The sequence below is a fragment of the Cyphomyrmex costatus genome, unplaced genomic scaffold (genome assembly GCF_001594065.2).
Source record: "Cyphomyrmex costatus isolate MS0001 unplaced genomic scaffold, Ccosl1.0 scaffold649, whole genome shotgun sequence".
NCBI classification, from domain to species: Eukaryota; Metazoa; Arthropoda; class Insecta; order Hymenoptera; family Formicidae; genus Cyphomyrmex; species Cyphomyrmex costatus.
Window position 1 is genome coordinate 99,947 of NW_017280210.1, and position 14,090 is coordinate 114,036.

The following is a 14,090-nucleotide window of genomic DNA, read 5'->3' on the forward strand; positions in this document are numbered from 1 at the left end:
AGCGAGATGGAACGCCTTGGACAACGTCCTTGAGTGTGGAAACGCACTTCGGATATCGCGGTGGTACCGTAGGCGAGCGGAAAAATCAACGAGTAAACGAAGATCACGCTCGTGCTATGATCATTTAATTTTGTTCAACCTTGTCGTGCGCGAATTTCTCTTAGTTTGCGGAAATCTACTCTTTAACACTTTTAGAATGAATTTTACTCTTAAAAAAAGAATAGAATTTCAGTTTAAGGATTGAAGCCACTCCTTCAAGATTGGCTCAATTTTCATTCTTTTGAATAAGATTATCTTCCGAAGAATCTAGAGAGTAACATTGCGTGTTCAGTACCATTCTTCAAAATTTAATTTCTGATTTTAATTCGATTCCTAGAAAGAAAACACAATATTTTTTCTTACTTGTGTTTAAATGTATTACTTAATTATATCGAATACAAATATTTATGTGTCTTACAAAAGGTCAAATAACAGGTCCCATACACTTCACAAGATTTTAATAGCATGTTCTGAAGATTACTTAAAGTGAAAATTTTAATATAAGCGTGAATATGTAAGCTACGTAAATGTGCTTATTAATTAAGTTACAATTTACAAGCATTTAATTTAAATAAATATAAATTAATATGCTATAAATAAGAGATTTGTAAGATAAAATTGGCGCGCTATAAAATTAGATACTATCAGCAATCATTAGTACATGTTTATAGGTACGTACTATTAAACAACTTACTAACTATATAATTGTAAAATATTTTCAATCTTTTATTCATATTTATGACATATGTAATCAAATTGTAAAACAATCCTTAAGTTTGCTTCTTTGTTTATATAAAATTCAATTTTAGATAGAGATAAACGCAGACATTAAAAAAATATTAAGGAAGAAAAAATTATAAGAGGTAAAAATGAAATATATTTAACTATTTTTTTTCCTTATTTCATAATTTTACTTTATGTTTTATTGTACAAAAATATGTATCGTACTTCTCAATATAATACTACTTTTATTAGATCTTACCATTTATGAGAATAAATTGTAAAAAAAGTGAAATTTTTTCTCAGAATATCAGTATTTACCTCCCCGGTAGAAATATATGCAGTTTTTCTAGACATCCATTCAGTTATGTACTATCTAGTATTTTATTACATTCTCATTAAATTTAACAATACTGCGTAGAAAATAGACAAAAACTTGATAAGAGTTTTAGTCAGCAGCTGAAGCAGTTTCCTGATAAAAAATATGTACAATTTACGTCGAAACTTCGCACTTATTTTGTGTTTAATATATATTAATATAAGATTATTATTATATTCAACTACTACACGTAGAAACTGGAACTGAACAAAGTTTCATTGGCTACGTTCAGCAGACTCAACAGTTGAGTGAGCGCTCTCTGTTATTGGGGTATTCTTCTAGATTTAAAATTTGATTAGATAATCTAAAAGAATACCCCAGTAACAGCGAGCGCTCATTCAACTGTTGAGTCTGCTGAACGTAGCCAATGAGTTTACTGTACAATATTTGAGCTAATTCTTGCCAAGACATTATAATATTGATTAATCAGTTTAATATGTACGCATTTTATACAATTTATACAAATTACTTTGAAAGTTAAATGTATTAATTGTATATTAAAAAATTTGAAAGAAGAATGAGTAAACAAGTAGAAAAACATAGAGCAAGAAAGAGGAAATTGGAGGAAAAAGCAATTTATATATATAACAGGACAAGATTTTGTGGCAGAAACGACAACAACTAGATCCGTTAAGGTTAAAAACCAACAAATAACGAATGAGATAAATACAAATTTTTGTTCCGATGTAAAACAAAATAAAGTTCTTAAGAATAAAAATCTTCAAAAAAAAGTTTTCATGACCTAACATATGTTCGAATGTAAGAATAAAATGGATGAAAGTTATAGTGCTGCAGAAAATCATTGATAATATATATTACGCTACTTTTATTGTTAGTATAATATATATACCGTATGTAAAAGATTTTCTGCATTATGACTCTTATAACTTTACAATTATACAATTAACAAGCATGCACGAAATACGATTATATAGATATTAGAGCAAAACTGCCCATTTTATGAGCAGTAAACTTGTTTATTAATCAATTGAATATCCATTATTGTCCTGTTTCTATTCAGTAAATGAGTTCAGATTTTGCGCATCTTTTGTACGCAGTAATTGCAAGCAAAGCGTTACACCCTGATTGGGATTCTAAATAGTTTTACTTCGCAATTACTACACAGAAGTTAACATAACTGTTCGGTAACTGCTCAAAAAATGCATGAAATTTCTATCAGGGGGTAGTTTTATTTTATTTTTCTTTTCCTATATTAAAAAAAATTTAATTAACTCTAAGTATTTAAATAAAGCGTACTAAAATTTCTCAATATATAAATGGAATATTTATATACTTTTTATCGGTTTTTATTGGTTTAAATTCTTATGGTCCTGTAAGATTTCAAATTGTTTATATAAACAATTATCTTTATGGCGTGTTTTCTTAATTAGTTTTACTCAAAATAATATTCTGTCTCGTAATAAATCTGTTGGATGTATACAGGATTATTTACCCAGAATTTTGTTAAATATTACTAATCTGTTTTAGTCTATTTATTTTAAGCAACAAATTCAAATCGATGTTTTATATTTATCTGTAATATTCTTATACTTTTGATTTGATATGTACATACATCTTATATATCTCATTTATACAACTTTCAAAGATGCATTTCCTGAAATTTAGATAAAAAAGTAATTTATCACTCCGTACCGAGGCGATACGCAGCGGAGTTTCAAAGCGGAACACGACGTTGATCTGTAAAAATAAAAATGCATTCGAATTATAACTACGCTGGAATTAATTATTATATAAACAATTAATATTTTTTCGCGTGATCTGTTTCCTTTACTTTCAAATAAATATTTAAATCTAATAAAATAATTAATTATATATTTATGCGATATGTTCAATGTCGTAAGTAAAAATAAGAAAGTAAGTGAAAGTAAGGAATAAATACTCACCCTATGTGGTTGCTCCGTCATCGCTCCGCTCGATGCCTCCCAGACTTCCTCCATCTCTCCGTTTCTTGGTTGCACAACACTCGCGAAACACAGTTAATGAACACGCACTAATTAATTATATCAGAATACGACGTGGCGCGCGCGCGTATCAACTTCAAACTCTCCCGATATTAATCACACGCGACACTTGCCTGGCTTTAGCCTGAATAGCTCGAATACTCCGCCAAATCTCATGCCCACGTATGTGAATCACTGACGGAGTTTACATTGACATCAAAACGTTGCAATTATTATATTAAAAGTGAGTTAAGAGACTTAAAACACAATAAATACAACGCGGACAGGCACATGAAAATTTAAGCAGTAAAACGTAAACAGTGAATTGACACTAATTATTATAGTAAATAATAATAATAATAAAGCTGTAAAACAGTAACAAATTCAACATGTATTGACTTCATTACTACTGAAGTTTTTCTGTAAACCTTACGCTAATTCTACAATGTGCTTTTTGTTTCCTGTTTCTTGCTGTTTGTCTCTTGCCTTCTTGATCAAAAAGGCAAGAAAAAACAAAAAGCACATTGTAGAATTAGCCTTAAGTACGAAAATTAAAAATTGAAACTTAAGATTGCATGTAATAAATAAATACATTCAGATGTGTGTGTGTGTGTGTGTGTGTGTGTGTGAGTGTGAGATAAGCAATTTACACTGGTAAAAAATCCAAAGCTCGCGACGCGATGTATGATACATCATAATATAATCCAAGAATTATTATTAGATATCAATAATTATCTGATTGTAAATATCGTGATAAACAATAATTGCCATCTTCTATTGAGTCGATTTTTTTAACGAATAAACTGCGAAATATATTCATTCTGATAAATAATTAATGTTTTGATATATTTCGTTAATTGTTGTAGTAATTGATTATAGTAATTGATTAATCGCAGAATATTTATAAAGGACAATTTCGTTTCGAGAAGTTAAATGAAGAAACGATTCTAGCCACTACTTGGTCGCTCGAGTGTCAACGTACGAAAGGTAGCACTGAGTCCTTGCGTATACATACTGCTATGCAGCAAAATAAACACCAAGGTCGCGAGTCAGTTGTTAACTTTCCAAAATAGTTATTCTTTTAAAATATATTGTATAGTTTTTGACAAAATGTTTCCGTTTCTCGCATTATAAGTTAATAATTGGTTAAATTTGACATTTAAAAAAAAAGATTGTTTTAAAAAGAAGGAAACATACTTGAAGTAATTATATTAATTTCAATTCAATTTATTTCAACTCGACGCAATAATTGTACAATTGTACAATTTTGAGGGTTACATTGATTGAAAATTATTGTAACATATATTATAAGTATTATTACAATAATATTATTACAGATTTCAACTTCCTTTTTAATTTACAGAATGGATTATTAAATCGTACGGTATGATAATAAAATATCGTATGTATTTAAAACATATACTTATATAAAACATAATTATATAAGCATAAAAACATTTATATAATTATTTTATTATATGTACATTTTATATGTAATTATATAGGATATCTTACAATTACCATACAAATTATGCATATATAATTATATAATTTTTCTTAACAAGATATTTTGATGTTATAACGAAGATCTATTTTTTTTAACATTATAAACTTGTTGATATTTTTGTTAATTAAGATCTTATCTCTCACTTCCGACTTTACAAATGATCAGAGTTAACCTTTTAAACGGGAAACCTTAGTTATTCCAATTTACTTTAAATTATCAATTCACACACTCACACACACATACATAATCGCCTCTTTCTCTGTTATTTTTCTTATATAATTGTAACTATATATCCGCACTTAATAAAAGCGTACGGAACGATACTTTTAGACAACAGCTCAATTATTATTTACCTTTGGTCATCATTAGTAAATATCATTACAGTAAAATATGCACAAAGGTTAATTAAATTAGTGGAGCATATCGATTGTAGAGAGCCTTATTATAATGCAATTCAATGGAAATTAAAATAAATTGAATATATTTTCACAGTTATGATTATCATAGTTAAAATTATTATTGATAACTCTTTGAGCTTTATAACAATATTTATCGCAGGCGTAATTATAATAAACACGATATGAGACAATCTAACAAATTACTCCTTAGAGACATATCTAACAGTTTCGACAAGTATAAGGACGCTTTAAATAAATAACTACCCGTCATTTGTTGCGCGGTTGTACCAAACATTTTCATCCTTCGTACCGTATAATTACCTTTGATGCTCATACCGTAAGACTGTTGGCGCAAACCGCCGGTGCATTAATGAATAATTAATAATCGCGAATGGATGTAATCGCGACACGTGCAGCGCGGTGCGACACGACGTGGCTATCGCCGTGTGTCGGTATATATCTGCATTCTCTCTATTCGCCGTTTTAAATAATGTACGCGGAGAGGAATAGCGGGGTGCTGCGAGCACCACCGAGACCCTAAGGTCGGCGGAATCCGCCGTGCGGTGCGGTGCGGTGCGATGCGGAGAATCCGAGAGCAGGAAAGTGGCCGCGGGCGCGTGGGCCCGGGTGGGCAGGGCCTCGGGGTCAGGGATCACCGGGCGGCAGAAAAGAACCGGGAAAATGTTCCTGCCGCGAGAGATACTCTATCTCTCGAGTCATAATGCGCAAGTGGGAGGCTGTGCACGCATATACGCACGCATAGAGAAAGAGAGACGCGCTCATCCTCGTATATGCATCGCGATGCGGACGTGCAATCTCCGCGAAAGAAAGGGACCCTTTTGTCCGCTCTTCTTCCCTCCTCGCTTTATTGGGCTTTGTTTTACTTCGCATCCACCTCCGGAGAATGCGATTCGTTGCGCCGCGAACGCCATGTGATCTTCGACACACGCGCGAGTATATAATATGTCGTATATAATGCACGTAGAATGAGAGAGAGAGAGAAAGAGGGAAGAAGCGGAAATCTCGCTTAGAGATTTTTTTCTCTTTTTTTATCTCTTTCATTTTCAAAAACCATGACGTTCAATAGCAATATTATAATTGTATCGTTTTCAGGTGACCCCATGATAACATCCTCTCTGAAGGGTAAGTGACCATCGACGATCTTTTTTTTTTCTTACTTTGCATATCCCCGAAGGATCCACGAAAGGATTTCTGACGCGAAGAATTTGTCTCACCTCAAATCGAAAACGACAATACGACGAGTCGCTCCCTTTTGCATGCGTTTTATCAGTTACATTGTACGTCCACGCTTTTTATGTTCTACAATATTTTCGTAGATTATAGAGAAAATAGAAACTTCAACAAAGCGACGAATATATTAGTCGATTATTTCCATAAAGATTATTTTTTAATTATTCTAGAAAAGATACCATTTTAGAGAAAAGTGGTTAATACAATAAAAATTATTAGTAAGTACTTATTAGGAATTGTATAGCTAAAAAAAATTAGCTATATAATCGAAAAATTTGTATTAAATTTAACACATTTCACATGTTTCAAATGGTCCACTAAAATTTTTGTGTTAATTTAACACAAGCTAAATATTAGAAAGTAACATAAATATTATATGAAGAAATCATTACAAAAAGTGTAATACTGATATATAATACACAATTTGTAAACGAATTGTGGAAATATATTTTTTCAGTAAAATTTACACTTATGATATGCTAAATTAACACACATTTTATTCATTTTTTTTTTTTTTGGAATTTACATTTTAAACTACGTTATTTTTATGTTATTTGTTTATTTATTTATAAATTGTGTTTTGACACATTAAGAAATGTGAATATCATATAAATATAATAGGTACAGTTAACAATAAAGTTAAACGCTTGTTATGTTTAGAAAGCAACAAATTACGATATTAAATTAACGGTATAAAACAAGCGGAATTAAGTTGACAATATTTATTAAATTCTATAAATTAAATTTTTTTAATATTAAAATTAATTATATTTAATTTTAATATTAGTTTTAATTTTAATTTTTAATTTATAGAATTTAATAAATATTGTCAACTTAATTCCGCTTGTTTTATACCGTTAATTTAATATTGTAATTTATGTGAATGTCAGTTTAATATAAAATTTTAATAAGAATTTGAGTGGAATAGTTTTAACACAACATAAAATATTTTTTACGGTATACGTGATACTCGGTAAGAGTCAGAATTCTATATGGCATTAATTATATCGAAATTTTTAAAATGTTAACTATACAGAGGTCAAGAAAGGAGTTTAGTAAAAAATAAAAATTACAAACAACATGATAAATAAAAAATATTCGATATGATAAATAAAATAATCATAGATCGGGTAGATATTTTGGACAATTTATAGAACAGCGGATGCACAAATCATTATGCAGGTACGGAGTTGCATTCGATGCGATATTTCGCGAGAACATGAACACTAAGGGTGGGAGAGAGACGGTAGATACGTGAAGAGTCGCCCGGCCTTGTGACATCATATCCTGTCGTGTCTTCATACCTACTCATGTTACGATAGTTACGGAAAGCAAAAAAAACTTCATGCGTACCTCTAAAATGTTATTTATCCTCATTTATTTATACCATTTTCAAGTCGCGTTCTAAGAAATGAATAATGTACCATAATGGTTTTGTTTCTAAATCATTCGAAATTGTCTTCAATATTTAACGAATAAAAATCGAATAAATAAAATCAGAAATTATTTTCTCTCATTGCTTTTACTTTTTGTCAAAGTTTATATAATGTATTAAATGTTCATATAATGTATTGCAATAGGTGGATTAGAATTGAAAACTTGTGTTATATTGAAAATGAATGTCATATATCAAAGATTATAAGATTAATACTTATATTTAACAACATAACTTCGTAGTTTCAACTTTCTTACATTTTATCTTAATTATTTTTTAAAAACATGTTTACTTCTTATTAAATAATTTTTAATTTAAGTTCTAAATTGCCGTCATAATATAAATATTACTTTTTCACACACAGTACAGAAAAATCTTTAAGTTTTTTCATAATTTTTTTCATTTAGTTTTCATTTTTTCATTAAAAAATTCCATAATACATTTTTAATATGTATGTTACATATACTAATTTTAGAACTTTGATACATATTAATGATGATATTTATTTAATAGATATATGTAATATAATTTAACGTATTGTGAATATATAATTATTCTTCGGAAATAAACCATGTTTTATCCAGACAGTTTTATCGTTTTATTATTTTATTATTGTAGTTCTTATTGCCATGATTTTAACAATTTTTAATAGCCTGCCTTACACGTGTTCGCGTCATAGCAATTCGAGTTGAGATTAATCATAATTATGATATATATAAACGTGTCTTCGTTATTCATCTATTTTATCTATGATAGGAATATCTGACTTTTGATAATAATCTTTCTATTGTTGGCTGATTGATTAGTTATCGATCGTGTAGTGTATTTGCGTTATTTTTTAAAATACTAATTGAAAAAACGTTTCGACAAAATTTTTTAAATAAAATTATATACTTAAATTCTGAAATATTATTTTAATTTCTTACTATGACGTATATGTTACATCAATCTTTATCTTTTAATTATAATCGCAGTTCGATGTTTATATTAATCACAATTAACTGCCATAATCACGATTTCATATTTTATTCCGCAGAATGAAGCGTTTATTCTGGAAAAGATAATTAGCGATCGAATTAAGTTAATGGGATTACAGTTTCGCGCATCAAAGATCGACTGAAGACGTGTAATGTTTTCATTTTTCATTGTATTACTACGTAATTTATGAGATAAAGAAATGTAGAATCATTTTATGTTAATTAAAGTGCGATATTAATTTTATAGTTTGTACTCAAGTATTTGTCTCGAGAATTCGAGGGAAGCTTTCCATTTCAAAGAAGCGTTCAAAAATTTGATTTAAAATCTTAGAATGATTGCAAAATCTTTTTAATACAAAATTATAAAGAAAATTTTTTTATGGAAGGGGGTGTACCGATACTTTTATTATATTTTTAATTGATAAACTATCTCATATATACGCGGTGGTCTTTGGTCCAAAAAATTTACGAGCGTATAAAATTGTGTAATCTTAGGACAGTTCATTCTGCATATCTATGAAAGATTAATATCGCGTGTCGACGTTGATGCTCGTATCTTTTCTTCGCGGAGTTTGTCTCGCAATGATTACGGCCAAATTCGGGCGGAGATGCATTTTAATCATGGGCGTCGATTATAGTGTGGTTAATATGAAGTACTCCACACTCGAAATCCGAAGAATATAAAAATTATTTCTCGATGAAATAATTTACTATTTAATATTTTATCAAAAATGACAGTTGATTAAACTAAAGTCGTATGTTTACAACTCGATCGGTATTTTACTAGTGCTCAGAAAATAGAGATAAAAAATGTAAAAGATGTCGTAAACATTTTAAAAGATGTGAGAAAAATTGAGTTAAAATACACACAAAAATGATAGAACTCCTGCTTACAAATTGTGCAACATCCTGTACTGCGGAAAGATCTTTTTCTTAGGAAATTTTATCTATCGACAAAATCGATTTTGTATATCGATCTATAAATCCGAGTTCACAATCCCACCTGCGCCGATTTTTCGCGTGTAAGGAATCGAAAAATCGCTTCATCTAGTGATTAAGAGATCTATAATCACCAGCGCCGTTCAGATCAGGCGTTAAACTGTAGGATCTCTATATGAAAGTATACCGAAGAAGGCAACGGGAAACCACTTCGGTTTATTTAATTCCCAGGATATCACTATGGCGAGGAAATCATGGTCAACGTCCGGGGGACCGGATAAGGCACATGAAGAAAAAGAAGGAGATTTAAAACTATTGTTAAATATGTAGTACGGCTGTGCTGCATATATTCATTCGGATGTTGTGCAAAATCTGTAGACGCTGTAATGGACGAATTTATAAGCAGGAAAAATAAAAGTGTTGCAACTGCATATTGGTATACCATATGTTTGAAAAAAGTAGGAAAGTGACAACAACTCCATTAACAAAAAAGTAATAATTCCTTACAGCGATTTGTGTACACATTTTGCGAGGACCTTTTTCTTGGTTGTCACCTCGCCCACGCCAACTTCTACCTCCACGCATGGTGAAATCTCAAGTCGACGCCCCTGCATTTAATAATGGGTTTTAATGATATCCATGCCGATGACACGTAAACAACGAGACAACACATTCATACTGACTCGATGGAGAAAAAAACAATGTACTATTTCACAAATATCTATTTCCGTGCGTGGATAGTCGTATCGTTCCCAGATTATCACGGTACTTCGTGCGTTAACTATTTTAACTGACCATTTGCGATTATTGAGCAGCGATTACTGCAGATAATTAACATTAAATAATTAAGTATCGTTGTGAAGAACGAGTTAAATACGTATATTGTGACTTTCAACGAAAATGAATTAAATGCAGACTATTTCAAATGACGTTTGCCTTTGACGTATAACATTTTTTCTTTTTAGAAAAATTATGTAAATTTAAAAATTCATTTTAAATAATTGGTCGATCTAAAGATTTTTTTGTAAGACATTCTTGCACAAACTCGCAAGTTTCTTCGTCAATCTTTCTTACACTACTAAGTATGGATAATTTCAAAATCGTCATCAATATAATTATTGAAACATATAATTAATCAAGACGGCCTTAACTCAGCTACTTTGCATTCTGTCGTTTTTCCCTTAACATTTACCCTGATTGCATAAAATACCTTACGTTCTTGTCCGTGATCAAAATACCTTTGTGATGAATATTCATAAAGGTATGGAAAAAAATCGTCCTGATATTTATAAATTCTTACTTAACGTTAATATATTTATTCATGCGTTATTAATTAACAAAAGCTTGTCATGCCAATAGGTTATCAGCGTTTGTCAATGTCGTGTCAATCGGAATTCCAATAAATTATTATATTAAATACGCGGCTTCTGCAATTGCGCGATCTATTTCGGCGTCATATAGAATCTTACGAGTGTGTTTGAACCTTCTTTGATCTAACGGCTTGGAGCTCGGCTCAATTAACAGCTGACAAGCAGATGTTAGCGGTGTCGCGTAGAATATTTATGTCAAAAAGATTATAAAAGCTACACGTGTAATTTCAACGCGCCTGCTGCGCTTCCTGAAGACGACGATGTACTGAGAGCACGTGCCCGGGACTTATTGGAGAGATTAGTAAATAAAACGATAAAAAACCGAACGGTTTAAATAATCAGACGTTGCTTGAACGCGCCACGTGTGTGAATCGTTGACGAAACCGATAGCCATAATTGAATTAATTTTTTTTCCAGATAGACTGCAGCAAATTAATTATAAGAAATCTCGGTATATCGAATATACTCGATAATACTTATCTCTTTCATACAATACGAGATATAGGAATTCGAGAGTATGCGTTCTCGATATCGCGCTGTTAACGTGCTTCCAAAATTTCACGAATGAAGTTAACTGAACAGATCTTTATATATATATTCTAAATACAGATGTGATTCTAAATTTTGATACACGCGGGGAACAATGATGTTGCTGAAATATTAAAATTTTACTGGACAAGTATTAAAAGTCTGTGTAAAAAGTGAACCAGTATATGTATGTGATTGGTTTTCTATGTAAAATGACACTGTACTACACACATTGAAATGTGTTCATCCATTTTTGTAGCGGATGCTGCATCGGCCACATCTCGCATACCGGCAATCAATTCGAGCGATAATAAGTACGTGCTGACTTATTATGTATACATGCGGTCGGCAGTTGGAAGTTTGTGTCGGGCGGATGCAAAGTTATTGCCAGGATCCATTCGGGTCCCCGTCATGTACGTTGCATCCGCGAAAGGTTGCGAACGAAAGTCCCGCAAACGGTATTTACCGAAAGGTAATAATTAGTAAACGCGCTGCCGCTTCCAGGTTCATGATTTGTACCGCAAGCGTCCGTACGCGAACTTCTCGGTTCTCGTTCCTCGTGAATTTGTAAGGGCCGATTTCGTTGCAACACTCTTAAAAGGATTATCTAATCCAGATTCCGTTATACAAGCGATATACGCAAATTGAACGGTACACATGGAGGTGACAGAAAACGACGAAGGAGAGAGAAAAATAAATTCTTGAATGATTATGAATGCAAATATAGTATGCAATGGAGATACTATCTATGTGATTATAAGTATGATTAATTACGTTGATATCATTTTAACTGAATTTCTTTTACGAATAATCATATATGGCGTTTGTATAAATTGTGAATTTTTCAAGTATCTTAAAATGAAAGTAAGAACGTTGCCTAGTTGGCAAAGTGTACTTCCAGTTACAACGGTAATGCGGCGCGGCGCGGCATTGCTCTGTAATTATTCACCATTAAAAGAGAAAAAATAAATTGATAAGTGTTACTTGAATGCTTAGATACTGCTATTATTAGGTGACGAGTGCCTTTTATCTATAAGAGGCGATATATATGACAGAAGATCATTCATATTTTAATTCCGGATAAGACTTCTTAATTAAGAGATTTGCAACTTGAACGTTAATCGTATTGCAAGTAAAACTTTGTTAAAAATATTCTTTTTTTCATATTTATAGAAAGATTTATTTCTGAAAATCATCAAAAAAGATTAAGTTTAAAAATAATAAATAATAGCCTTCTCACTACATGTTTTAATAAATAATAATTTTATTTATTTATTAAATTTAATTTAAGTTATTTATAAACTTAAAGAGATATTTTTTTTGCATTATTCTTTATATGATATGCAAATAATTAACACCACTCTTTAAATATTTGTAAATAAATATATCACATATAATTTTTCTCTGCTTTTTAATTAGGAAAATCATGAAATACTTACACAGTTTACGTAATAATAATGAAAAAATAGTGGTTAAAACAAGATAAGTTTCATCTAATGATCAAATTTATTTTTAATTAGTAAAAATGGAGCACGCGCTTGATCAAAAAAAAAAAACTTAAGGCAACGATGCTTAAAAAATTGTTGACTCGTGCTCATTCTTAGGTAAGGTAAGGTGTAAAAAGGTAATAATTAATATGTTTTTTTAAACTTTTCTTAACTTTATGGAACTAGAATTGCAAAAATGTTCACAAGGCTAAGCGAAATAAATTATTCGAATAGCGAAAGCAAAAACGTGAATATAGGGAAACATACTTACGGTGCAGTTGTGACGTTAACGCGACGGCAAATTTATATAAGGCTGATATAATTTATATGTATTTATCGATGCATGTTTATAAGAGGGTTTTCTTATATGGCAAAAACTTCGAAATTATTTGATCGGACATATTTAATTTGTTAAATGCAAGAATATTGAGCACTTTTTGTGTCGCGTTTCGTGATCGTCATCAGTTTAAATAGTAGTGATATTAAATGACCATTAGTGCAGCGTTTTTCAACTTTTTTTTAATTCACCGCACATCAAATAACAAGTCAAATTTGTAGAAGTATATCATTAAGTGCACACACGCTTCAGTGCTCAGTCTTTATCAGATACTGCTAACACGACATTCGCAAATAAACAGCAAAGTTTTGTTTTGTTGTTTTTTAAGTGTGATTTTGTTGCAATGTAATAATATATCGTATTGGTTAAAATGAGAATAAACACAATAAAAATTAAATAATTTTTATAATTTTTAAATTATTTCTTACTTTGTGCCTTATTTACTTTTTTTTATTTATTTCTAAATTTTTTGCTTCTTATTTTCTTTAAAATTGTTGCGGTACACTTGAAGACCCTTTTTGATATAAACAGATTAAAAAATCCTGTATGCAATAATTTTGTTAGCCTATTCAAATAATTAATTTATATTATAATTATGAAGTAAAATTAGTGAAAGATAATAAGTAATGCTGCAAAAACTTAATTCTAGTAACCAGTTTGAATCTCCAACATAATTATTATATTTGGATGGTTACATGGAAACAAAATTAATTTTAGATCTTACAGCAAAATCGTTCTTTCTGTACGTGTTAGCGTATTCTA

The 14,090-nt window shown here is 30.5% G+C and overlaps 1 protein-coding gene across 1 annotated transcript in view; it reads left to right on the plus strand.

The window, feature by feature from the left end:
• LOC108779959 (PAR-domain protein 1) overlaps nucleotides 1–14,090 on the plus strand; it is a 94,025-nt gene that overhangs the window by 35,199 nt on the left and 44,736 nt on the right. Inside the window, exon 2 of the mRNA XM_018547533.1 lies at nucleotides 6,118–6,147. Coding sequence (XP_018403035.1) covers nucleotides 6,118–6,147 — 30 coding nt within the window. The remainder of the gene's footprint in view (nucleotides 1–6,117; nucleotides 6,148–14,090) is intronic.